The 26,328-nt window shown below is 55.2% G+C and overlaps 1 protein-coding gene and 1 long non-coding RNA gene across 11 annotated transcripts in view; one reads left to right on the top strand and one right to left on the bottom strand.

Moving 5' to 3' along the window:
* Positions 1-1,275: 1,275 nt before the first annotated feature.
* LOC308180705 lies at positions 1,276-25,779 on the bottom strand. Of its 4 annotated transcripts, XR_013941139.1 has the most exons (5): positions 25,125-25,779; positions 24,916-25,020; positions 11,140-20,172; positions 8,018-8,193; positions 6,232-6,967 (listed from the first exon to the last, which is right to left on the bottom strand). It is a non-coding gene; the product is annotated as an uncharacterized lncRNA (long non-coding RNA). The 4 variants fall into 4 exon arrangements; XR_013941138.1 differs by lacking the exons at positions 24,916-25,020; positions 25,125-25,779 and adding an exon at positions 1,276-5,876 and having other exon boundaries at positions 6,709-6,967; positions 11,140-22,637; XR_013941140.1 differs by lacking the exons at positions 24,916-25,020; positions 25,125-25,779 and having other exon boundaries at positions 11,140-22,637.
* Positions 9,968-26,328, top strand: part of TSPOAP1 (TSPO associated protein 1) — a 71,143-nt gene continuing 54,782 nt past the window's right edge. For 6 of the 7 annotated variants that reach the window (XM_080562789.1, XM_080562790.1, XM_080562791.1 and 3 more), the window contains exons 1-3: positions 9,968-10,586; positions 22,620-22,727; positions 25,005-25,133. In XM_080562789.1, coding sequence (XP_080418915.1) covers positions 10,290-10,586; positions 22,620-22,727; positions 25,005-25,133 — 534 coding nt within the window. In that variant the 5' untranslated portion in view covers positions 9,968-10,289. The remainder of the gene's footprint in view (positions 10,587-22,619; positions 22,728-25,004; positions 25,134-26,328) is intronic. The other variant, XM_080562795.1, reaches the window with a different exon arrangement.

Below are 26,328 nucleotides of genomic sequence, written 5' to 3' on the forward strand. Positions count from 1 at the left end.
GAGTTGGTACAGGTTGGGGGCTACAGCAGCTGACACCCTGGGGACCACCACGAGTCCCTGAGCACCCAAGGATGCAGAGAAGGACCTGGAAGTGCTGGGGGCTGGGTGCTCTCATGAGGTCCGATGAAGAGGAAATGCAGCCATTTCTGCCTCCCCACACCAAACCCAGAAAGTCTCTTGTGATCTCAGCCCTTCGGCAGCTATTTTGGCTGGGCGTGTGGAGTGCAGAGGGAACAGTGACTGGGGGGCAAGGCCTGGGTTAGAAACTCCCGTAGCCTCGTTTGCTGGTCGGTAAAATTAACCAATGGCCAAGGGATGTGGTGAGTTCAACATCAGCTGGAGACTTTCAGACCTCCTCATCTCAGCCCAAGTAACCAGATCTGCTGATTTCCTTCTTTTGGAGAAACAGAGAAGGCAGCAGATGACTGCTGCTGGAGGAGGAAACCAGCTTCGGAGACCCAAAATGTGATGTTCTCCCAGACACACTCTGCTGCGCCAGGCGGGGAAAGAGGAAGCGTCGCCTCCCCCACTTCCCTGCTGGGAAGGCGCCTGTGGGCCCCCTGTGGGGGAATGGCTCCTGGGACCCGGATCCACATGGGGCAGGCAGCAGGCAGCCGGGAGCCCCGTTCTGGGGGCTCAGCCCCTTGCCCTGCTGCAGTCCCTGGGCCCCAGCATCCCCCAACACCAGCCCCCCTCCCAGACACGTGCTTCACCCTCCCCCTGACATCTTGCTCGAGCATGGTCTCTCCCAGCTGCCTCCTTCAGGAAATGCACTCCCTCTTGCCTTGCAACACCATTAGTGTTAAATGGACCTTTCCTCCAAGAAAAGGTCTTCTCCAAGAGCTTCAGTGCTTGTCTTCACCCAGCCCAGCCCCCTGTGCTCAGCAGGGGCAGGTTTGTCATCAGAGCAAAGCACACCACAAGAAGTGTGGCCTCAGCCCTGCAGTGCAGGGGAAAGTCCCTCAGCAGCACCCTGGAGACAAAGCTGCCTCCAGCGGCTTGGACAAACGCTCCTTTAGTTTGGTATCAGAGCACGGGCCAGGTCCGAGGGGCAGCTGGCAGCATCCCCCCCTCACCACACAGTGGTGGCTTTGCCTCCTGTGACAGCACCCCACCACACTGGGGACCATCCCACAGCACCCTTGCATGAAAGCTTGGCTTGTCACCTCAGGGATGGGGTGCTGACTCTTGGGGGGGGTGGGGGGAAGTCTTTGGGTCAGGAATGACCTGCTCACACCTCATCCCCATCCAAATTGTTATTCAAGCATTTCAGATGTCCCCAGGAGTTATGGAGCAATTCAGGCTGGACAAGACCTCAGGAGGTGGCCAGCCCAGCCCAGCCCAACACGGGGACAGCCACACACGTGGTTGCTTTTGCTGCCAGCAAGGAGATGCTCGACACGTGCCTCGGCAAGGCAGAGATTCTCCCTTGGGTCTGATGAGCAAGATGTCCTCAGCCCAGGGACGTTGCAATGGGGAGACGTGGGATCCCTGGGGGGGCACCCCTGGGCAGGGGTCTCTGCCCCAGGCACGTGGGGTGTAAGCAGAGGGCAGTGGGTCCGGGCAGCACCAGGCCCGGCCACAGCAGTGAGAGTCCCACAGGCAGCACGTGAGGGTGACTTGCAGCGTGTGAGGACCGGGGACTTGGTGCCAGGCCAGCCGCTGGGGTCCCAGCCCTGAGCCACCACATGCTGAACTGTGTGCACAGAGAGAGACAATTCTGTGGGGAGCAGCTCAACCTCGGTTTTGGGAAGAGTTTCACAGCAAATTCCTTGTCTGCCAAAACCCCCTTTACCTGTTGTAATCCAAACATATACTGTTCAGGCAGGCCAAAACTGTCAAACCACTGCTGACAGTACAGCGGCTCAGTTGATTTTGACTTTCCTCCTTCTCTGCCTTCTGCAAACCTTGCTAGTAATGTTTTTTATATTTCCTCCCAGATTATCAATGTAGAGAATGAATGGCAATGTCCTAAAGTGCGCATTTTGCACAGCTGCATGAAACCCATCCCATGGACCAGTGCACTCTCATTTACAGTCACTTTTGGGGATTTAGCTCAGAGTTTTTAATCCGGTTTAATGGACAGCTTCATGTAGCACTGGCTGACTTTCCCCAGATCTGTGGTGGGTGCAAAGACTGCTCCCGGCCATGCTCCCTTCTTCTGCTCTGTGCTTCTCAGTGGCAGCGGAAGGAGAGCAAGGCTGGGAGACAACCCTTGCACCAGACACGCGGCTCTTTGCTGCAGAGCTCGGTGAGGAAATTGCACATGGCTTGGAGATGGCTTCTGTGATATGGGACCTTGGCTGGAAAACTGCTGCCGGAGTTCGCTCCTGTCCCGGTGCCATCAGGCGGTGACGGCTGCCCCTGCACAGCTCCAGCCTGCAAGCCAGCATTGCAAGAAGCGTGTGACCTCCCTGCAAAGCCAGCTTTCATTTTCTTTTTGGGGGCCTCGTGTTCCTGTTGGCCGTTATGGCTTCCTCAGGCTCGGAGGAAGTCTGGTATTGCAGAACACTGCATGGGGGAAAAGCTCAGGGAGGTTTCTTGGGCAACGCATTTCCTAAAGAGCAGGACTGGGGCTTGCAGCCCACTGGCGCCCACATCGCCTCCTGCTGCGCTCCTGCCGTGGGGCTGAGGGACTGCAGCACCCGAAATCCTGCAGAACCTCGTCCAGGGCTACCAACCCCTCCATAATCTCTGTGTTCAGGAAAGTCTTGCTCCTGCTGCAAAGATGGGGTGAGGGGCCACAGTGGAGCCACATGGGGCTGTCCCCAGCCTCTGCACCAGGGTGGGGGGGCATGGTTGCTGTCATCCCGTGCAAACAGACTTTTTTTTTTTTTGCACAAACATGTTTGTTGCTCAGCACAGCAAAGCCCAGGAGAGCGTAACCGGCTGCTCTGCAACGGCCCCCGGTGCTTCCGGCGCTCAGCAGCGGCCGCCCCTCGCCCCACGGCTGGGCCGGCTGCGGTCGGGCTGCGGGGTGGCGCTGGGTGGGACCGCGCACCGTTATCTCCTCGGCAGCTACGGCTCTTCCTGTGGTCGGGGCCACGTGGGCAGGATGGGGTTAAAAGAAGCCCCGCTCCCTGCAGGGGCCCATTGCTCCCCGGCCACCAGCACCCCGTAGAGCACCCACCCGCAGCACCGGCACCCAGCATGGGCCACCTGAGCCCCAACCCGGTAATGTACGGAGGGACCCAGCCAGCGGCATGGCACCCACGTGGCGCTCGAGGAGCAGTGGGGGCATGGAGGGGTCCTGGGGCCATGGCCCCCACCTGCTGCCAGGGGGACAGCGGGTGCTGGGGGCCGCCCCATGGGTAAGAGGGTCCCCCCCAGGGAGGAGGCGCTGCAGTGGTGGGCGGGAGGAGATGGGAAGAGCCTGAAGCAGAAGTGCCACCGGGGGGATTTCGGTGCCAACGGGACAGGAGGCAGAGGATGCAGAGGCTGGCGGGGCAGGTGAGGCTGCTGCTGGGCACTGAAGCCATTCTGGGGGGCACTGGAGACATGCCGGGGGCACAGGGCTGAGGTCACTGTGGGGCGCAAGGCTCTGCATGGCCACAGGGGCTACCTGGTGTCCCCTGCCACGTGGCCTGAAGGGCAATGGGGACATCAAGGGGGTCTCTATAGGGGTGGCAGGCAGGGGAGAGGTGGAGGTCCCTGGGAAGCCTCCGGTCCATGGCACTTCCGTGGCCCCATGGAGAGGATGACTTCTCTGGAGGGGACAGAGTGTGGGATCCCCACAATAAGACAGGGCAAGGGGGACCTCGGTGACAGGGATGGGAGTATGAGATGGGGACCCTAGAGGGACTTTTAAAGGGTGGCCCCTGTAATGGGGATGGGGTCTCCACCATGAGGCCAAGGTAAAGGAGTCTTCTGCGACCACAGTGGAATTTAGGTGGTGTCTCCACCATGGGAACAAGGCAAGGCAAGGGGTCCTTGGTCCAGATGGGCTTTGCTGTGGGATCTCCACGATGGGACTGAGGCAAAAAGAGTCCTCTGTGACCCGAGTGGCGTTTAGGTGGGGTGCCCCCATGGGGATGAGGCAAAGGGTTCCTCTGTGAAGCAGGTAGGCTTCGAGGGACAATGAGGGAGTTTATGGTGGGATCTCAAACTTAAGATCAAGGCGAGGGATGGGGTTTGAAGGCCAACAACAGAGTTTAAGATGGGATGTTTCCCATCAAGGGAGACAACTCAAGGGGAGCAGCTCAACCTCGGTTTGGGAAGAGTCCAAGGGGGACCTTTGTGAACAGGACAGTATGAGATGAGGGTCTCCCTATAAGGGTACGGCAAAGAGGCTATCTTTGCCCAGGATGGGGTTTGAGAGGGGATGATGGGGTTTGAGGTGAGATCCCCTCCAGTGGGGACAAGGCAAGGGGGTTCTCTGTGGGCAGCATGGGGTCTGAGGTGGGATGCCCCCCCTGGGGACGAGGTGACAGAGTCCCTTGTGCCCAGGATAGGGCTTGAGGGGGAATGATGGTGTAGGAGGTAGGGTGGCTGGGAAGGCAAGGCTGCCCCTTGTGCTCAGGGTGGGGTTTCAGGGGTACCAGGCAGGATCTCCCCCATGGGGAGGAGGTGAGGATGTCCCTTGTGCATGGCACGGCTCCCCAGGGCAGGAGGTGAAGCCAGCAGGGGCTCCCTGTCCCCAGGGCAAAGCCAGCCCTGCCATTCGCGCCCCCTGGCCATGCTGACACGGAAGCATCCCCACGGCCGGGCGCGCGGGGTGCAGGCGGAGGAGACCACGTCGCCGGAGGAGAGCATCGCCGACACCGACTGAGAGACAGTGCAGTCACCCATAAAGTAGAAAGCACTACTAAACAGCACTGCAGGGTGTAGTGTTTCCTACTTTATGGATGAGTGTACTGTGGGCTACGGAGAAGAGAGCACTGCCGGCCACCTGCGGGCCGGCCACCAGCTGCGCACAGCTGGGGAGCCAAGGACAGGCTGGCGCCGGCACCACCACCGTCCCTGCTGCCACCGGGCCAGCACGCCTGGGACATGGGGCTGAGGGGCCAGGTAGGTAGCAAAGCCTGCGATTCATGCTTTTCTGCCCCATCTTCAGGTCACGTGTGGCAAAGTCCTGTGGGGAGCTGGGTGGTGGCGGCCATGTGCGGGCAGGGAGAGGCGGGGGGGGGGGGGCTGGCGAATGGCTTCGCGTGGCTGCACGATGGCAGGATGCTGCTAAATAAAACTCTTTCAGTTTTGACTTGTGGACTTTGTCTTTTTTATTCTATTCCTGGGAAATGCAAAAACTGGAAAAAGACACTTGCAGTGCCCCAAGGCCATGGCCAGCAGCTGGGGGGCACTGTGAGCTTGCATGGGGACAGGGCCCGGGGGGGGAGGCTCAGGGGTGTTAGAAACAGCACGAAGGACACCAGCACCACGCAGGGGGACTTGCGCCCCATGTCCGTCCAGGCTCATGGCAAAGTGGCCACGTCCTGCCGCAGCCCTGCCACCTTCACATAGGGAGGGAATGAGACACTCCTGTGGTCACTGTCCCCACACACACAGCCCACCCACGCTGTTGGCCCCATGTTCTGGCTTCCCAGGTCCCCAGTGCCCAAACGTCAGTTCCCAAACACCTGTGGGCATCCCCATGCTCGGCTTTGATTCCCCATCTCCCGGCCTTGGGAAAGGGACCTAAAAACAATAGAAAAATACAGTAAAACCACATTTTTTTCCTTTCCTTCTGTCCAAATTTTAATGGAAGGCTTCCACTTTTTGTAAAATTTCTTGTGCTGGTTTTAGGAGCACTTGTGGGTGGTTTTGTTGAGAATGGGATATTTTCCTTTCACTTTGAGTACCCACAGCTGGCCAGAGAGGAGTGAAGGGTTTGGCCTTCGCTTCGCTGTCCAAGCTTCCCAGGTTCTCTGGCTTCATGAGTGCTTGAAAGGGATATGGAAGGAAAAAAAATCGAATCAAAACTGCAGTCATGGTCACAAGGAGACAAGTTTTTAAACAGTAGAAACGAGAAAGAGCTAAAAAAAAAAAAAAAGGAAGCAGCGCAGCCTGCCCCAAGCAGCTTTCATTTTGTTGCGTGCCTAAAAGGAAAACAAAGCTTGAGTTTACAGTTTTAATATACAGAAGTTTTGAAAGGTCATGTTCCTAATAATGAATATGTAAGTATTAGGCAATGTAAATATCGGATACTTATGATTGATGAATATTATGGTCACAAATATTATAACCACCCAGCATTCACTGCCTGCAGAGACGTTGGAAACGTATTTCTTGCTGAGAGCAGCAAAACAGAAACTGCAACTTTTTTTTTTTTTTTTAAACACAGCTCCTTTTTTAGTGCCCTCCCTGTGTGCTGAGTGCATGTTGGCTGGCTCCTGCAAGGAAACGTGTCCGTTCCCTACTGGGTGGAACTGCCAGTCTCAGAAGGACCTCGGCGCGTTTCTCCTCGCCCGGGTCAATGCTGTGGCTGCGGGGAGGCTGTGCAGCCCCCAGCCCAACGGGGCCTTGAGGGCAGTGGAAGGCTCCCCCCACTGTCTTCAGACCCACACAAATGCCCCAGTCCCACATGCACCAGCCTCGGAGCAAGCTGTGGGATTTCCACACTGCAGAACACGAGCCACCACGTCTGTGGGGGGCTGCACCGTGCCCTGCGCCCAGCTGAGCTCATCCCCTTCCCTGTGGGGCTGCTTTTAGCTGGTTCCTGCGCCTGGTGGCCCCTGCCACACTGTGCTCGTGCATGCCCAGGGACGAACGCACCCCCAGCACGATGCTGTGTCCTACAAATGCACATTTCCCATGCAACAGTGCCCAGGAAGTCCTTGCAAGCATGGGCATCACAGATGTTCACGTCTCCTCCCCAGATCTGCACCAGGACGTGCTGGAGCAAACCCCCAGCCCTGGTGGCCCTGGGATGGGTCGAGGGAGGTGGGAAGCAGAAGCCGAGGGTCTCAGCTGGGAGTGGGCTCCCATTGGTGTCACCACGTGTCCTGGTCTCACTGGGGCTGTCCTCAGGGGCCTGCGGGAAAGGAGGATGGAAGCAGGTCAGTGCCCACCAACTGCCCCCGTGTCACCACCCCCGCAGCAGGGCACAGGTCACCCAGGGCTGGCACAGCCTCAGCCTCCTTCCCCAGCTGAGACCACAGAGAGCTACAGGAGCTCCCATTAATCCTTCCTGGCCCCACCAAATTCCATCCCCTGAGCCAGAGGAGAAGATCGATAGGACCCTGAGGACACTGATTAGTCTTAATTGCCCTGAGCAGTCTCATGGGGAGCCCTGGTCCTGGTTCATCTCACCTTGTCTGGAGGCTGCCAATGGACCCTGTTATCAGTGTCCTGCTCAAAACCTGTGGGATGGCTCCCTGGTTTTTGATGGCCCTGGGGTCAACATTTGGCTACTTATTTCTTCTCTGCCATGGAGCATGTCCACTCTTGCTGCTCCACAGTGGAAGAAGGCAGGAGGCCCTGGGGTCTGTGCAATCTGTATCTGCACCTTGGCTCCTTGGAGGCCTTCAGAGAGCAGTGGGTGCTGCTGGGGGGCAGCCTTTTTTCAGCTTGCCAGGCTTGAACTGTTGATCTCAGCCTCTCTACTGTCACCTGGTTTTCATTAATTGCTCAATGCCATTGCTTGTTTTCCCTAAGCCTGTCATTTCCTCTGTCTTAGGAGAGCTTCAAGTGTCTTTCTAAGGAAACACTTTGCTCCATCTCGTGTACATGGAGCACAGACCCACAGCAGGTGCTTGCATGACTTGGGGGACCAAGGGGTACCTGGAGGTGCCTGTAGCACTTTGTCCCCACAGCTCTCATGAAGACTTCACTCAGTCAGCTCAGGGAGCTCCCGAGCCACTGTGCCTTTGTTTAATAACCCAGATGGATTTCTCTTTCCTCCCTGAGAACGGTCCATGGCCCTGATTTATCCAGCTGGCTGGCCAAGGAGTAAGAGCACCTCCAGCTTGCCAAGCTCAGGAAGCCAGGATGCATCCAGTCTCTTCAAGGAGGGGCAGCTCATGGCTATGTGTTCAGTGTGGATGCCATTTATGTGCCACCATCTCACCTGACTTCATCTCACCTGACTGGGGTCTTCCGTAGGACTGCGGGAGGAGAAAATGGGTGCCTGGCTTGGCCCTGGCCCCTGATACTCCAGGGCAGCAGGTCCTGGGAGCACCATGGAGCCACGCGGGTCTGGCACTGGTGAGCAGGAGAAGCCTAGAGCTGCCCAGGAGGTCTGGTGATAGCAGCAGTTCCCTGGTGGGATAAGCAGAGATGGCTGTGGTGAGCAGCACATGGCAGTGGAAGTGCAAAACAAGACGTGTCGGAGCAGGGTTCCCAAGGAGGCTGTGCTGTTTGAGCAGCGTGTGCCGTGCGCTGCTCGCAACCACATGATCTTATCAGTGGCACGTTTCCCTTCCCACTGCTGGCTCTCGCGTCCTGCTAATTAAACCTTCTTGTTCTGTCTTGTCAGCAAGCTGTGCAGCACCTGGGCCTTGCTCTGCACTTGTGCAGCACCCGGAGATCCTGCCTGGCTTCTCCTGGGGAGGAAAACGGTCGTGGGCAGGGACCAGGGGGTTCCAGGTCTCCTCCTGGCAGTGGAAAGCGGTGGGACACATCCTGAGTTCTCCTGGAGGGGGTCACTTGAGCTAGTGATTGGAGATAAGCAAGTATCAGAAGATGCGGGTAGGTGGGATCCGCTGTGTGAAATTTTCCCTCTGGTCTGTTGGTCGTGTTCACTGCTTGTGGCCAGCTTGGCGATGATCACAACAAACACTCTTTAAAATGAAGAGCTCGGAGATCCTGGATTTGGGTGACGGCAGGCTCCGAGGATGCTGCCAGATGTGGGACTGTTAGACCTGGTGCTAACTCCCCACAGCATCTAAGTGGGTCATCTGCAGTCTTTACAGTCAGCGGTGAGAAAACCGCTCTTGGTGGTGATGTCTGCACTGCCTGTGCTCAGGCAGAGCTGACACGCAGCCAGTGGCATCTGTTTCAGTAGGTGACACATCTGCACCCTGCACGTCTGGGTGTGCCCGCTGAGCTCCCACAGACAGTGCTCACAAAGCAGCCTCTGAAACGTGCACGCCAGCCACCTGAGCCTCCTGCGTGTACCTCACCTGGAGCCACGGCCACAAACGGAGCAACACCGTGACAAAACACTGTCTACCCCGCAGCCACGCATGCCGACGCAGCAGGCGGGGTCTGTCCCCAGCTGAGCAGCAGCAGCCGAGGGATGGCCAAACCGTGCTCTGCTGCAGGACAAGGCTGGGGCTGGGCTGGGGAGCGAGGACGAGTGGACGTCCTGGGGAACGGGATGGGGGCTCTCCCCGAGCATCGCTGGTGCTGTGTGGCCCACTGTGTGGGGTGGCCTCCATCCACGGAGAGCGAGATGGGCAGCCGGCACCTCTGTGGCTCTGCGCGAGCTTTGGTGCAGCGCTATGCCGCTAACTCTCGTCGCTTGTCCGTGCGCCTGGACCACGCCAACCCCAACAGCCCCCTCCCTTCCCACATCGCGGCTCACCCACCGCAGCCCCTCCGCGGGCTGGCAGGGCCCAGGCTCGCGTTTGCGGCAGCGGGTCGCGACGGTGCTCGGCCCTGCGGGGCAGCACCAGCGGGACACCAGGCGATCCCAGGGCCGGAGGGGACGGGGAAACGCGCGGGGCTCCCCGCAGAGGGACCCCCAACCCCCTGCGCCGGGGGGGAGCCGTGCCCGGGGGGGCCGCGGGATGGCGGCGGGGCCCCCCCGGCCCGCCGCCGCAGCCCCCCGCCGCCTCATCGGCAGGCAGCCGGCACCGTTCCCGCACCATTGCCATGGAAACCGGCGGGGCCGGCGTTCCTCCCGGCGGGGTGCCCAGGCCCGGGTTCCGCGTCCACGGCTCGGCCGCGCGGCCGCCGGGGGCTGCGGGGCTCGGCGGGGGGGAGCTCCGCCGGGCCGCGGCGAGGGGCGGGCAGCGCCCGCGGCCCCCCACCGGCGTCACGGCGCCCGGGCCTCGGCGGTGCAGGGGGCCGGGGGCGGCGCGGGGGGTCGGCGGGGCTGGGGGCAGCGGGCGGCCTTTGTAGGGTGCGGGAGCGGAGCGCGTGTGCGTGCGGGGTGGGACACGCGCACACGCGCAGACACGCGGGCACACACGCGCGCACGGACGCGCACACGCACCGGCAGCCGCCCGCCCGCCGAGCCGGCGGATCCAGGCGGGGACGGAGCCTCCCCGGGCGCGGGGATGCTGCCGCCGCCTCCGTCCCCGCCGGGCGGGAGCGCGGCCCGGGCACCCGCCGCCGCCGCTCTGATGCCTTCGGGGTGTCCGCGCCGGTCCCCGCAGCTGCGGGCAGCCCCCCGCGCCGCAGCGTGAGCCATGGAGGAGCCGGACCCGCCGCAGACGGGCGACGCCGTCCCCGCGGCCTCCGCCCGCCCGGACGTGGCCCCGGCGCCGGCCACGCGTGAGGGCTCGGGGGGAGCCGCCGGCAGGGCGAGCCGCCCGCCGTCCCCGGGCCCGGAGGGGGCCGGAGCAGCCCAGCCCCAGGAGGGCTCCCGCGGCAGCCTGCGCGCCCCCCCGGCGGCCCCGCAGCGGGTTCGCCCCGCGCCGGAGCTCGTTAGGCCTCGGCAAGCCATGGACGGGCTCGGAAGCGAGCGGACGGACGGCCCGGCCCAGGTAGGGCGGCTGCCCGGCGAGGCGCGTTCCGGGGCGAGAGGCGTCGCGGGGCCGGACGGCCGCGCTGGGCCGCGGCCGAGCCACCCCACGGCACCCACCCCGCGGGGCCGGCAGCTGCCGGAGCCGCTGCCACGCAGCGCGGGCGAGGGAAGGAGCCGCTCCCCGCGCTGCCCCTCGGCAGGGATTTCCAGCTGCCGCCGGCCTGCTAGTGCCGGAGCTGGCCCCCGGCACGGATCCGTCAGCCCGGGGCTCCCCCAGCCCTGCGGCACCTCCTTGCTCCAGCAGCTCTGAGGGTGGTGAAGGGGACACAGTTCAGTGCCGCCTGCGTCCGGAGCGTGCCCTCTTCCAGCGGGGTGGTCTGGAGGGGTTGTGGGCTTGGTGGGTGGGCGGGGGGATCTCGTCCCTGCAGACAAAGCAGGGCACCTCGAGGCAACGCGATGCCCAGCCCCTCGCAGCGTCTCTCTGAAAACAGCTGAAAAGGCTTCCTAGGAGCCTCACCCCCTCAATCCAGGCCACAGAAGTTCATTAGCTGGCCCCGTTTATGACAACTCACCCTCCTTTTCCTTGGGTAAAGTCACTCATCTTTCTGGGATCCCCTGGCACTCTGAGGTGACTCCGTGATGCTTTTAAAATAGGGAAGGAATAAGCTCTCAGCCTGTTCTTCCTGAGTGTGGGGAAGAAGAGGTGAGCTGAGCTGGCTGGGGTTTAGCAGGAGGTTTTTGAGCTATGCCAGTGCTGTGCTCCTGAGCACAGCTGGAGGGTGGCTGGACCAGCTCACAGGAGCAAGGGTACTGCTGGAAACCCACCAGGAGAGAAAATTGTTTCGTTCAAGCAGCCTCTTATCGGTCTTTTTTGGATGGCTGTTTATCGTGATGCTTAGGGAAATGCCGCATTTAACCACGCAGTCTGTAGTCCACCTCTGGTCACAGCTCTTGGTTGTTCCAGAAGCACCCCAGACAAAACCGGGGCAGCAGAATGGAAAGCATTTCTGCTCCCATCTCCCTTATCTGTCCATCCCAAGACTCAAAACAATTGTGCCAAACTTAACATCTCGTCTTGCTTCAGGAGAGCCAGCGGGTGAGGGAAGGGGGGAGCACCCTGTCTTGGTGTTGGTGCTCCTCGCTCTGGGGCTCAGCTTTATTCTGCCCCACAGGACTGCCTCACGCTGTCCGGGGAGGGTGGCAAGGGGAAGGAGATGGCGCAAAGAGGTCCTTGCGGGTGCTCCAGCAGCTGAAGAGCACCTTGTGGGGTGGGAGCCATGCACCCAGCTCTGGCTGATCCTGCAGTGGGTACCCCAGGCACCAGCTGAATGTGTGGGTGGCAGTGGTGGGGGCGAGGACCCCACTTGGTTTCAATGGCTGTGACTGCGGAGCATCCATCACCCAGTTTCCCTTGGTCTTTGGGCTGCTTTGACTTTTCCCTAGGATCCTGGGTGGTCCCAACATGGCAGATGACTATTTCCCTTCCCACTTCATGGGCTTGGCAGCACCATGGTAGTGTCACCACAGCACCAGTGTACCGAGTCAGTACCACGATGGTACTTGACATAGCAAGTGTACTGTGGCACCTGGTGGTACTGTCGTGTATTGTGTTAGTGCCATAGTGGGACCGTGGCAGTACCATGACATTACTGTGGTAGTACTGGTGATACTGTGGTGGTACTCGTGATAATGTTACATCCTTAACATTGCTGTTGATCCCCAGAAAGGTTAACTTGTCATCTCCTGAAAGGAAATCCAGCACTTCCTCCTAAAGTCAAGTGATATGAAAGGCTTGCAACTGATCTCTGTTTCAGATCCAACAGGGAGCTCCCCTCCAAAGCATGGCTCTTCCTGGCCAGGCTGGGACAAGCGCTACCAACGCCATGTGCCCTGCAGACAGAGCTGGGATTCCTTTAGGAGTCCAGGACTTCTGTCCTTGGGATGTCAGTGCTGCATTATGCAAACAGGGCAGCTGCCTCCAGGGAGTATTCTCCTAGTGTGTGGAAGAGCCTCCTGAGGGCTCATCACTGACAGAGTTGATTAAAGAGGTTGATTTTATGATGAAGCTCTTGTCGTGTGTACCAGCCTCTGCCACTAATGCTGTGCCATTTCCTCAGGGCCAGTCTAGGGGCAGATGTTAAGACTTTCTGTGGGTCAAGTTAATCTCAGCTTTCTGGCTTAGATCCCTCTGGAGTGCATAGGTTGGAGAGCTGCCGCCCTTCTCCCATATGGGAGCTGGCAAGGGAACTGTGGACATAGAGAAGTGGGATGGGGCTGAGGGGAACACCTGCAGCATCCCATGCAGCCTCTGCCTGGAGCAGAGTTGGCTCCAGAGCTGGATAACGTTGTTTAGGGCCTGTCCAGGCAAGTGTTTAATATCTCCAAAGACTGGGACCCTTCCACCTCTCTAACCCTGTCCCAAAGCTACAGCAGACTCCTTGAGATGAATGTTCTTCATAAGTCCTGTGGGAATTTCCCTGTGCCCATTTCTTCCCCTCCATTTGCTGTGCTTCTCTGCGTCCTGCAATGCACTGCAGGATTTCCTAGCTCCTCTGCAGAGTAACAGCAGAGACGTGCATCCCCCATCTTACTACTGACTAATGCTATTTGGGGGCTTGATCTCGTGAGTGTATTCTTGTTCCAAGGCCTTTGAAATCACTCTGGTCTTGCTTTCCAAAATTTCTGTGTAGACACAGAAGGGAAGAAAAGACTTTCTTGCTGAGCATCTCCAGGTATGGCAGGTTTAGGATCCCAATCAGAATAATGAATATCAGGGGAGAAAAACACTAAGTAAAATACTATGTAGGAAGAATGGGGTCAAAGTGTCACAGATACAGTCTGGTTGGAAACTGGAAACTTCTCATAATGCTGTCAGAACGGTTTTAGAGCATTTCCCGGAAGAGCTCAGTTGTCTGCATCTGCTGCAGGGTGCTGCCCTGCTGAGATCTGCTTTGGTCCTGGAAATTTGGGATGGTTTGGGGGTGGGTTGCTGAACTGAAGGCTTTTTCCTGATGCCCTAAATTGATAGAGGGGAAAGGAACAAGGTCGTTCACTTTCTGGATATTCTCTGTACCCTCCGTCTCCAGGATTAGTCCCCCACCAGCCTATCCAGCTTCATGTACGGATGGGGTAAGCTCAGCAGCTTAACCATCCCTGTTCTGGCATCTCATGAGCCACAAAGGCAAGGAGCATGGCTAGGATGCTCAGAGTTGGCTAACGTGACTACTTCTCAATCTCAGGAGGCCACTTTGGATCTGAATTTCTGAAAAGCCAAGCATGCAGCTTTCTCTCTGAGGTCAGAGGGAGCTAAGGATGTTCAATTACTCTGTAAAACCCAAATGAAGATGCTTAATCCAAGGAACCCCCAAATCAGTAGGAATTGAAATATCCACAGAAAAAAAAAAAAAAGCTGTTGCTCTCAATGGGACTTAACACAAATCACAGATACAGTAAGAATTATAAAATGCTGGTAAACATCCTCCATGCCAAGTGTTCAGGACAAGCTGCATTTAACAACAAGCTCAGTTCCTTTTGCAGGAATTCATGGTATTTTAAGAGCTTTGAACATTCCGTAGATGAAAAACTATTCATTTAATGCCTGAGGACGCGTACAGCTGCACCCCTGACTAAAAGGATAGATCAGCAAAATAAAATATGGTAGGAAGTTGAGAAGGCCTTCCTGGGTACTGAGGCCAGTTCTGGCTGTTATGGACACCATTTCAGAGAATCGCAATCAGAAAAAGATCGTACTCCATCTTGCTCAAAGTCTGAGTAAATTAATTTTTCTTGGCAACACTCAGCCTCATGCAAATGACTTAGTGCCATTTTCTGCAAGCATTACGAACGTATGGCCAACTGCAGATAGCTGTCTGCCATGAGCACCCAGTGTGATTTTATTTGTAGGAATGAATGGAAGAAAGCACAAAGCAAGACTGTTTGGAAGGGGAAAGTGATTTTTATTTTACTTATCTTTCTGAGAAAGCTGACTCTACTCACCTGTATTGTCAGCACAAAGACATGTCCAAATGGCTTGGAAAGGTCACTTCTGTGGGACATGGAGGACGAGGGACACCAGCCCATTGCCTCCTCACTGTGTCCTTGGATCCTCTGGACTGGTGATGACAAACTGGTTTGGGGAGTTGGCTGTTACTGCACCACGATCTTTTGTCTCAGCATCTTTCTCATTTCACCCTCTGTACATTTTCCACAAGGGAACTTGCCAGTGCCTTTGCTTCTTTGTTTTGGGTGTCCTGCAGCTGTAGTCCCCCTTCCTGCTGGAACAACATGAAGAGATATGGCACATGCAACGCCGGCAGCCTTGTTGGCCTCCTCCTGCTTTGAGTACAGGCTTTCTGCAGCTGAGCAATCTGTGTAGCAGTTCTTGGAAAATACCCTTTTGGGCATCAGTTTGTAAGTCTTCTGCTGCTCTTGCCATTCACATTCCTATATTGATCACCAAACAGTGCCTTTGGCTCTTGTGAGCAGTGCAAGGAAATGATTTCTTTGTCCTCCATCTACTTGTTAAAGACATTGGAGATTTGGGGCTCATCAGTCCAGGACAAAATCTTAAAATCACATTTTGGCCAGTGAATTCTTGCTCACTGCAATATGTAAGAAACACTGTTCCCAATGTGCCAGAGTCTGGGCAATCAGAACATTTTTTAAGCAAATATGACCCAAGCAGAAAAGGTGCTCTTGGACCCTGGGAAACTGCGAGTAATTCTGAAAACAGACACACATGGTAGAGAACTGTGGGGCAGATACCTGGGCAAAAACTGAGCTCTGCATACAAAATCTGCCACTCTAGTTCTATGATGTGTCTTCCAGGGTTCAAGAGGGCATCCATCTCTTCAGAGCTGAATGCATTAGGTAATACAGTCTCTCTACTCAATAAAAGCAGCTCGTGAGACCACAAACACCATTGCTGAGGCTCTGAAGTAGGAAGGAGACCGGGTATTAACTTTTCAAGCTGTGGTCCTGTTAGAGGGCAGTGGCACTTCCTCCTGGGGTAGGGATTTACTGAACTGCAGTTCCATGGCCTCCGGGGGTGAAGCCCTGGCAAGCCCCAGGCTGCTCGCTGTAGACAGGAGCCTCATTCCCACATGCATTTGTCAGTACCGTGCCTTTCTTATGCCTCTCAAGTCTCATGCCTTTACAGGGAGTGGTTCTTTGGATTAGAGTTTCTGTTACAAGAAAGATGAGATATCAGAGAACAATCGTCCCTGCTCCAGCCATCAAAATACCAAACCTGGAAAGAGCTAAATTTTATCACTCTTCCCCAGGTTTTTTTGCATACTTACAAAATAGAATTATCTGACATGTGGCATCTAAAGAGTCCAGATGCTCCATAAAGACCTTGGGGCTGCCTGGGCTGGAGCCTGCAGTGCTGGGAGCTGCAGGCTGACCTTTGTTCAGACCTAAACAACAAAAATCTCCAGCACCTTGTGTAGGAAGCCAATACCCACGTGTTTAGCTCAAAGGATGGGCAGTGCAGATGAGTACGCAAGAAGTAGAGGTTGAAGCCACCCGTCTTTCTGTGTTTGCACTGAGGATGTTAACACATTTACTTCCCACTTCTATGTGTTGCTTTTATCTAGTGTAAATGTCATTGCTTGTGCCTGCTTCTCTGCAGATTCAATGACTTGCTCAGCAGCACCTAGAAAATCTGCAATGGAAGAAGAAGGCTTGGCTGTCTTGGCTCTGTTGGTCACCTGAGTTTTACAAACAAACTGGGTTTTACAGCATATACCCTGACTTTCATATATTTCAAGCTGTGCAATGAAGAGAAATAATCTCTTCAGTTTCTCTCTGCAATGAAAGCAGAAAGACTATTAGTCTCCCCTTACTGTGGCGGGGATGGAGCACAATCCTGCTTTACTGCTGTGGGGCTAGACCAAATCTTTCCGAAAGCTGCTAAGAGAAAAGCGAGAAGCTTGTACCTCAGTGCTAATTGGGCAGCTGGCAGAAGAGGCTTAGTACGTGATTCTTCCTCTGTGAAATGCGGGCATCTTTCTCATGAGGTGTGTAGATGGAAAAGGCCCCTACAAGGGACTTAGGGGTGCCCAAGGATCCCAGAGCAACCCAAGGGCAGGAAGGTCGTGTTGTTGTCATACTGTGTATAACCCTACGCTGTAGGTTATCTGCTAAACAAGTTGGATCATATCCCAGCAATCACCAGCTGCATTTTCTGGCTGCATATCCTGGATTTGCAAAAAGACTTGCATTTAACGTGGAGAGAGGTTGGGTTGCAGCTGGGAAATCCTTCATGGGGCCACCCACACTGTCATGCCTCTGTGTAAGGCAGGTAACTCCCAGCTGGAAGAAATGTTGGTTAAAGGTCTCTGGACCACACTGGAGAGCAGGACAAGGAGCAACTCCGGTACAGATGCTACCAGCAGTCATTCAGCTAGATGAGCGCCTGCGCCCTTGGCAGGACCTTTCCACTTCAAGTGTTCCCACTGGGTCCATCCCACACAGGGCTGCTTGCTCTGGTCTCTGTGCTGGGCTTTGTGGCACAGGGACAGGCTGGCCTTGTGGGGACAGAAAAGGGTTTCTCCAAATCCTCTGGCTCTCTCAACCGACTGATCTGTTTTATGTCTGATCATGAAAGATGAAGAAATGCATGCACAGTATGCCAGGAATAGTTCAGAGCTGCTTTTCCAGCAGCCTTGTGGTATGAAGGTATCATTTTCTCATCTACTTGCAAAACTTCTTGTATTTTGGATTTGCTGTTAAAGGTGAGAAATTGCTCCATATTGTATGCTGGACCTGACTGCAGTCTTGGATTCTGCCTCTGTCTCGGGATTTTATTTTCCACTCACATTCCTAGTCTCAATGCTGCAAGGACTTTAATTTTTCTCCATCTGGGAAGACTGGAGAAGTTGAGCTTGTCAAAGGACAGCCCAGCCAGGGTGATCAGGGCTATCAAGCTGATTTTTCTCCTCTTGGAGCACCTGATTTTGTTTTTCTGGGACTGATGATAGTGCTTTCATAAGAAACTTCGAAGATAGAGAGGACGTGAATTTGTGAGACTCCAATTTTAGCTGCACGTCTCATTTTAAATACATTGTGGGGAACTTAGGACAAGCTGGCAGTGGTCAGAGGGTGTGCAGAATAGGATGCCTTGGAAAAGGTGTAAGAACAAATGTAGCGTGAATGTTCCCTGAATATTCTCCTAATATCTTGCAATCTGTGGCTCCAGCACTCCCCATGCTGGAGGCAGTATATTTGAAATTAATAGCCTCGGATGGATTTTTTCTTCCGTGAATTCCTTACGTGCGGTGATAAAAATCAGATAAATGAGGAAATCACAATAAATAAGATTGTGTTTGGAAGAGGGATGGGCAGCAGAAGAAAATGCTGAATCATGGAAACAGGAGCTGGCAACGCACAGGGCGAGGAGCTGGTGGGGAAGTGTCATGAAGTCAAAGAAAGAACATAGATGTTTGTGTCTGAAACCAGGAACCTGGTGCAAAATGAAGGAAGCTGTGGGAAACAGGCTGCCTGTCAAAGGAGTGGCAGAGTAACCACGGCTGCATCCCAGGCCTGTCTCTTCTCTCATACCTTTAACAAAAATAGCCCTTTTACCTCCATGCAGATAATGCGCACTCCAGCGCAAGGTGTCCTCGCTGTGCCGGCAGTGGCAGCTGATGGGTTTTGCTCTTGCTCACTGACCGAGCAGGAGGTGATGCTATTTTTGTCTTGCTTTTGACGTGCAGTGAGGGCACTGCAGAAGAGCAGCCTACAAAAAATAACTTCCATCTACAAGGAAGCCGATTCCGCTGAACCTGGATGGAAGAGGAGAAAACGGATCGGCAGTGACAGGTTTTATTTCCAAGTGGCAAGGATTGAGAATTTAAGGAGACTAATTACCAAAGTCAGCTGGAGCGAACAACTATAGGGCTTTGACATGATGGAGGCCTGGAATTTAATGCATGACAGGTGACAATGATTTCAAACAAGGGAGAGGTAGTGGGTTTAATATAGAAGGTAGTAGGAAAGTAGTGGTGGTTTTTGACCTAAGAAGTGATATCTGCAGTAGGAGGGTTAGATTTCAGAGATGGCTGTTGTGAAGCAAACCTGGCAACTGCAGCCCTGTCTGCTGCAGACAGGGAAATCATCATGGGGGCATCTTAAAATTATATATATTTTAAAAACAGTCACGAGCATGCCAAAAGCCACCTGAGACTTCCTGCTCATGGGGCCACCTGGTTAATTCCTCCTTGACATCTGCTTCTCTGCTGAGATTTTCAAGCAGGGCTGGATTTTGACTGGTTCAGTTGCGGCAGCGGGACTGGGGAAGCCCTTGGGCCAGTCCGTGCCAGGCTGAGCCGCAAGGCACCAGCAGCACAGCTTGGCCACCCGAGCCGCACTGCGGAGCAGCGCTGCCAACCCTGCCGCAGTTTGATTTACTGCCCCCCAAATGGCTTCCTGCAAGTTTTCTGCAGAACTTCAAAGACTGTGCTGGATGCTGGGTGTTCCTGGGGGATTTTGATTGCATGACCCACTTAGCAGCCTGTCTGGGCACCTCGCTCTGTAAAAGCTGCTGCAGCTCTTGATTGCTTTTTGAAGTTTTCAGGTGAAAAAGCAGCAGCTTTTCTTGTAGGTGCCCTGCTGAGGCCTGTGTTTGCTCATTCTCAATGTATCATGAGGAAACTGTATTTTTGGCTCTACCTGCCAGAAGAAGTGACAGATGATCATGTTACCACTGTACCAAGAGGCTTCAAAGCTGTGTGTCAGCTGCACTAGGGAGCTGTGCTCTGCTCCCCTGCCTGCCTCCCTGCTGCTATTTCCCTGCTTTGCTCTGTCTTTGGAAAATTTCCTCTATGGCCAAAGAAGTTGTCCCTGGGATTAATTATGTTAGCGGCCAAGGAATCTCCGGGTCTGGGGACACGAGGGCTCTCTGTGCCCTCTCTGTGGTTCAGCTCTGCCTTGGCTCCCACCAGCTTCAGCTCACTGCAAACCTCCCTGACTGTGGGAAGCTTTTGGATTTTGTCTCCTGGCTTCTGCAGGCACTTCTACGTGTCTTTATGAAGATGAGCCATTTGGGGGGGCCTCCAGGCCTATTCTTGCAAAGATTTCCTCAGCTCCATTCAAAACGCAATGTGTGGGGGGGCCGCAAGCATGCCTGCAGTGAGGCTGCATCACGGAGCACAGGAGCAATGAGGAACGGCGGAGCGGTTAATAAATGAAAAGCTATTTCATTATAGGAAATGAATGTTTAATGAGTGTGGGATGACGTCTAGACAGTCAGTCAGTGCTGGCCACGCGATCTGTGAGGAGGGCTCATCCCAGGCAGCCAGCCCGGCCCCGGCCCTGTGCCAGGGTGAGGTTTGGCAAAGCTTGGAGCCAGCACCCTGGCGGTGCCTCAGCGAGGGTCTCCTGACGCCGCATGGCTGTGGATGCCCCTCATCCCTCTCCTAAGGAGGCCATGAGGAGCTGCAGCTGCAGCAGGGCCTAGGAGGTGGGGGGCGGCCCGGCTGTGGGCCAGGCCTGGCCTGGAGCAGGCCCAGGGGAGCCAGCAGCACTGGGGTGCTCAGCGCGGGCTCAGCCTCTGCTGTGTGGTGGGCTCTGGAGCGCAGCTGAAGCGGGGACAGCCCGCGAGCCTAGGACAGAAGGAGAGTAGCTGTGAGTCTTTGCACCTTGGCCTGGTGAAGGCGCGGGTTTGTAGCTACAGAAAAGAGGCCTCAAAGACCTAAATGGGCCCATCTGGGCGTCAATCCCCAGCAGAGCCCCTGCCACGCTAGAAGGGCCCATCAGCCTCTGCAGAACCGCGATACTGATGTGACAGAAGCCCTGGCTGCCAGAGGGGAGAGGCCACAGCACCCTGCATCCTCCATGGCCGCCCAGCTCCTGCCCCAGGCGCAGAAGGCACCGGCTGAGCCTCTCTGCATGGAAGAGAGCAAAGACAAGAAGCTTTACTCTTCTTGGCAGTGGCAAGGAGGTGGAAATAATGCATTCTGACTTCATCCCAGGAGCTGCCTTCCTGGCTCTGGGGACAGCAGCAGTGAACCGTCCCACAGCAACACTGTGCCTGCTTGGAAAATGCTGACGGGATTCCCCCCATGCCCTCATCCTGCTCTGTGCCCCCATCAGCACTCACAGCATCCTCTGCATGGGCACCAGGAAGGGCTCTGCTGCTCCTGGAGCTGGCAATGGGGGAAATATTCTCTGGGACACATTACTGTCCCTGTAAAGCAGCAGGGATGGCACTGGTGCTGCAGGACTTGGTGCTGGGTCTCTGGGCCCAAATCACTGCACCATGCAGGGTGAGTGGCACTTGGCTCTGGGGGCTTCTTTGTCATGCCAGGGGGCTGCCATGGTGCAATGTCCCTGGGGATGAGGCAGCAGCTGCACCTTTGTGCTGAGAGGGGTGGAAAAAAAAAGAGGAAAATAAATATAGGTTTGCTTTCCCACAAATGGAAGGCAGTACAATCTCTTCCCATGGGACATTTCACTCCACCTTTCTTGAACCCAGGGATTTCTGCAGGGTGGACACCTACAAACAGCTCTGCCAAAGGCCTGGAAACTCGAGGCACCTAATATCCCCTCTTGGGGCCTTAGAGGGCTGGTGGGACCTAGGGGCATTGGGTGAGGCCAGGAGAGGGCTGGTTTATTTTCAGAGGGTTTTCTTTTGGTTTTCAGTCTCTTCCAGTCACGTTTTTCCTCCCTGATGTGCCAATGCATTTCTGTACAGGGGTGAGATGTTGGGAGAGGCTGCCTGCTGTGCCCAGCTATGCTGGGGGTTTTGGCACAGTGGACTTTGTGGCACTGGTCTCCTGCACTTTTTCTCTGATGGAAGTGATCAAGAAGCCAAAAACAGTCTTGTTCAAAAGTGTGATGAGTTTTGCCCAGTCTCAGACTTCCTAGAGCTTAGCAGTGTCCTTGTGCTGTGAGCTGCTTGTATGACTTGCTGCCAGGAAAGCCTAGGAAGTGTTTATTGTTAGCCAAGGGACGTTTCACTCATAGCCTTGGCTTGCAGACACAGAGCAATGCAAGAGGATGGCTGCAGCCATTCAGTGGCACTAGCAAAGAATTCCTGGGTCCTGCAAGACTGGTCTGGCTGCTGGGAGAACATCTGTCTAGGTCTTCTCGAGGTGCGTGGCTTGCTGCTGCCATACGGCAGATGTGAAGCAATAGCTTGGCTCTGAGCTTTGCTAACGCATAAAAATACTTTCTGGGACCCTGCTTCGGCAGCAAGCCTGCGGCGAGCTGCTCTGTGCAGGAAGCAGTAACCACAAGCTATATATACAGCTCCCAGCAGAGCTGCTGCTGCTTTTGATGTGACAAAATTAAGGTAGTATTTTGCAAAGAAATCCGGCATGTTGCCTTCTTCCGGAGCCAAGGCTGTCATAGGGAGGGCAGAGCCAGGGCCTGGCTCCCGGGCAGGCTCCTGGGCCAAACTGGGTGGCTGGCATGGGGAGGGGGGTGAGGAGGTCTCTTTGCCTCCAAGAACCACACAATGCCTGGTCCCTGAGCTGTAGGGAGGAGCACATGTGTCTGGTGTGTTGTGGCATGTGCTCTTGCTGGCTCTGCTTGCATTTATCTGAGCTGGTTTAGGTGGTACGATGTCAAAATGCAAGCAGCTGGAGACAGTGTCAGGGTTTGGGCTTTTTCCCCAGACGCAAGTTGAGACCCTGATGCAGCCCAAGGCCCTCTGCAGGGTGACCAGTCCCACTGGCCCATGGGGAGGCACTGGGTGATGGAACCACTTGTAGATGGGTGCCAGGGTTCAGTGTGTCCTTGATAGCAATCTCCCTGATTTTCCACACTGCTAGTAGGGCATGCATCTCCTTGAACCTGGAAAAGCAGCTGCGAGCACCCAGCTATGGCCATTGCTCCTGCTACCCCCAAAGGACATGCAGCCCCTCTCTTCCTCCTGAAATCAGCCTCCAAGTCTCAGCCTGCTGCTTCACTGCCTGCACCCTGACCCTGCTGGCCTCCCAGTGAAGCTGGGCTGGGCTTGCTGTGGGGCCAGGGAGAGCATGCAGCCGTGGCCCCCTCGTCCAGGGGAGGTGAAGCCCTGCCTTGCCTCTCCCATGCTGTTTTGCAGAGCGGGGCTGACTACAGCTTCCTTGTGAGCCAGAACACGAAGCTCCTGAGCGCACTGGAGGACCTGCGGCACCGCTACTCCAGTCTGGCGGAGGAAAACAGCTTGCTGGTGAGCGGAGGATGCAGCCCGGCCAGGCGCTGGGTTGGCTCAAGGCACACCAACAGTGTGGGGTGTGGGATTCTCCGTGGGGAGGGAGCCCTGGTTGGGGCGAGCTGCCGTTGGCCACCAGATCCAAGAAATGCTGGTACATGGGATCAGCTGGGGAGGGCGAGGGGGAAAGAAAAGGGGGCCTGGGTGCTTTGTGTCCCCTGGGTGCCTTTGCACTGCACCTGCTGTTGGCTCGAGCAGGACCCCTTCCTCGTGACCTGCTGCTGCCCTCCCAGCCATCTTTGTCCTGCGTTATTTGCCTGCTGGCAACCGCAAGAGGCTTTTCCGCAGCTGCCTGCTAGGGCTGGCAGAGAGCAACGCAGCCGTGAGCTGACAGCAGGGAGGGGGAAGTCGCTCTTGTTTCCTCTTTAAGGGGAAAAGCAGAAACACTGATTCACTTAGCCCTGCTCTGGGTGACAGTGCAGCACTGCCCCCTGCTCCTGCGGGAGCTCAGCACCTGGCTCTCCAGCGGCACCCCTGGCACCCAAAGCCAGGCGAGGCTGCCACAGTGTGGGCTGCCCCATTCTGCCCAACTTCCACGTCCTCAGCTCCCCTAGCCCATGGTTGGCAGCCAGGAAATAAGAAGAGGAGATGCTCCCCCCCCCACCAGAGAGCATCCCTGCCTGTGAAGCCCTGCAGCGTGGGGAGGTAGCCACCCTGGGTCTGAGTATCCCACAGTGCTGGCAGAGCTGCATTGGTCCAACCCTATAAACTTTCAGTTCCCAATCTGGGACCCTGACCATGCAGGCCCCCAACAGTTCAGGTCCTTCCACTGCTGTGGTCCAGCCACCTGCTCAACATGCTCCAGCCTTCAACGGCCTAGACCTGTGTGGCATCGGGGCTTGGCTAGACAGTGCGATGGGTGCTGCTGCCAAGACACAGGCAGCAGGATATGCTCCAGGAACAGCCTCCTTGTTCCTGCTGGGAATGGGGCTCATCAGCAACCCTGGCTCTGAACTACACCGTGCAGAGGGAGAGGACCTTGCATTGCACATCGTCCATGCACCGTTGGAAGTGTATGGCCATAATGCCCTCCTAGGCAAAGGTGCTTCCCATTTCCTAATGTAAATGTCACAGCAGCTTCGTATTTCATGTGTCACCACTGCTGTATGAAAAGGATTAGAAGGTGTGAAAGAGTCTGAGAAATACACAGTTCAGGTTGATTTTTTTCTCTTCAAAATGCCCTTGAAAATTTGATCACTCAACATTTCAGATTCATATCACCAAATTCAAAACATATTTTAGATAATTTTCCTACACTAAAAGCATACATCCAGTACGCCCTGCAGGCTCAGGGGGTCACCCGTTAGCATTCATATGGATTTTAGCAAAGCACTATCATATAAGCTCTCATCAAATCTTACTCTTAAAAATCAGCCTTGGTCTTCTGAATGAAGAAAAGCAAATAAAGCAGTGAAAGCAGCAAGTGCACGTGCTGGGATCTCACAGGGACAGCGAAGAAAATAATTGGAAGGATCAGCTGACCTGACATTTTTGCTGATGTGAAAAGACAGCACAACACATCTGGGTATGACCTTGAAAGAACAAGCCATCGGCAAGCAGCAGCTTATCGAAATGGACAGATAACAAATAAAAGGGGATTAAGAGCAAACAGAATCAATAGAAAGGAAAAGGAAATTTGGTTTGCAAACATCATAAAGTCCTTGGCTGCTTTCTCCCTGTTCCCCTCAGCTCATGTCTCAGTGTCAGGAGAGCAAGGAAAAAGCAAGCAAAGTTCGGGGTGTAACGTGGTGATGAAGCACAAATCCACAGTGATGTGTTGAGTACTGTAACAGCAGGGAAATGAACTGGACAGGCTTCGGAAGGGAAAGCCCAAAGGGCCAGCAGCCAGGATAGACTGACTCTGGTGATGTGCTCAGTCCCATCCAGCAAAAGCAGAGCCTGCAAAGAGCAGAGAGGGCGACAGGCTGCAGAGATGGACGGACTGGGGTGGGGCAAGGGGCTTCTTGTTCAAGAGGTCAGGTTAACAAAAATATCAGGAAAAGCAGAGGTTTCAGTGACCGGAGAGGAGACGAGTGGAGGTCAGTGTATAGCATCTGGGACAGTTGTACAAGAACAGGCCAAGCCCTGGCTGGGAAGAGCCCAGTGGGCACAGAGTGGATCAGACAGGGCCAGGGACCTCTGTTACCTCTGACATCCCCAGTGCCAGCTTCAAGCATGGGTGCAGGGGGAGGCTGAATGGGGTTTTCAGGTCAATCCTTTCCTTCTGTTATCCAGCGCAGGAGCTGCTTCCCTGAAACAGAGGAGAAGGTTAAGCACCTGAAGAGGAAGAACGCAGAGCTGGCGGTGATCGCCAAACGCCTGGAGGAGAGAGCCCGGAAACTCCAGGAGGCAAACCTCAAAGTCGTGAGTGTTGAGCCTCTGCAATGCTGGGATGGGAAGCTGGGCTAGGAGAGCACCTCACCGCTGGGACTTCTTGCTTGCTACTTCTATAGGAACAGAAAGCCCTCTTCTTTTCTCTTTACTTAAACCAGGCAAGGCCACGTGGCAATCTTGCTTTGTACATCAGTAACAGGGCAGGAATCACAAAACTGAGCTGAGGGGAGAGCTTCTGCTTATGCTCGGGGAGCTGGTTTTGAGCAATTTCCTCCTAATTGGTTTCTTGCTGTAAATGTGCCATCCTAATGTAAGGTATTAATTTAGGTAATTAGCTCAGCTTTCCCTGGGCTAGTCATAAAAATAATTCATCTGACTTCACTGAAAAGAAACAGGAAGTATTTGAATAAGAAAAGGAGTGTGGTAAGGCAAAACAGGAAGGGGTGAGATACTATGTTCTGCCCCATCCACACCTCACTAGCATTTTTGTGCGAGCTGCGTATTTTTTCTTTCTCAAACGGAAGAGCAGTTTGTTAGAAACCCTGTAGTTTCTGATACAGTGCAGGAGTGGTGGGAGATGGCTGAAGGACGTGGGATCTTGCAGACAAACATTTGCATGAGCTACCTAAAGGTAGCTTGCAGCAGTGTAAGGGAAAATCTCCCATTCGAAGGAAACCTTTTTTTTCTTTTTTTTTTTGAGGGGGGGTGGGTGGGGGGAATTCAAGCCTTTTAGGATAGAAAGGAGAAGTGAAAGCTTTGCTGAAGAGAAGGTAGGGGATTTTCCTGATATTGCCTGCCCTCTCTGTCCCCAGGCACCGCACTGTCTGTCTGCCACAGGATTTTGGTACTTGCAGTGCAACAGTTGCTGCCAGATGGACTTGTCGCATACTGTGCTAAGAGAAATCATTTGCTATACATCTAACAGCTATGCAGACTCTCCAGCAACTACACAAATACCATTTCATTTTTTTTTCCAAGTGAAACTTTGGGGTGGCTGCTGTTTGAGACCTGGGTGAGCCCCTGGAGAACCAACTGGCTGGCCCAGGTCTCCACGCAGCTGAACACTTGGGTGGCCAAGGTTTGTAGAGAGGTGGGCTGGAGGCAGGACCAGGCAGCTGCATGCCCTGAGGAGCTGGGATTAATCTGGCAGCAGTTGGCTTCCGTAACTGGTACACAGGTCCTGGGGAACCAGCTCAGGGCGCAGCTTCTGTGTGTGGGCGAGGTG

The sequence above is a fragment of the Anser brachyrhynchus genome (assembly GCF_964034855.1).
Source record: "Anser brachyrhynchus genome assembly, chromosome: 20".
Lineage (NCBI taxonomy): Eukaryota > Metazoa > Chordata > Aves > Anseriformes > Anatidae > Anser > Anser brachyrhynchus.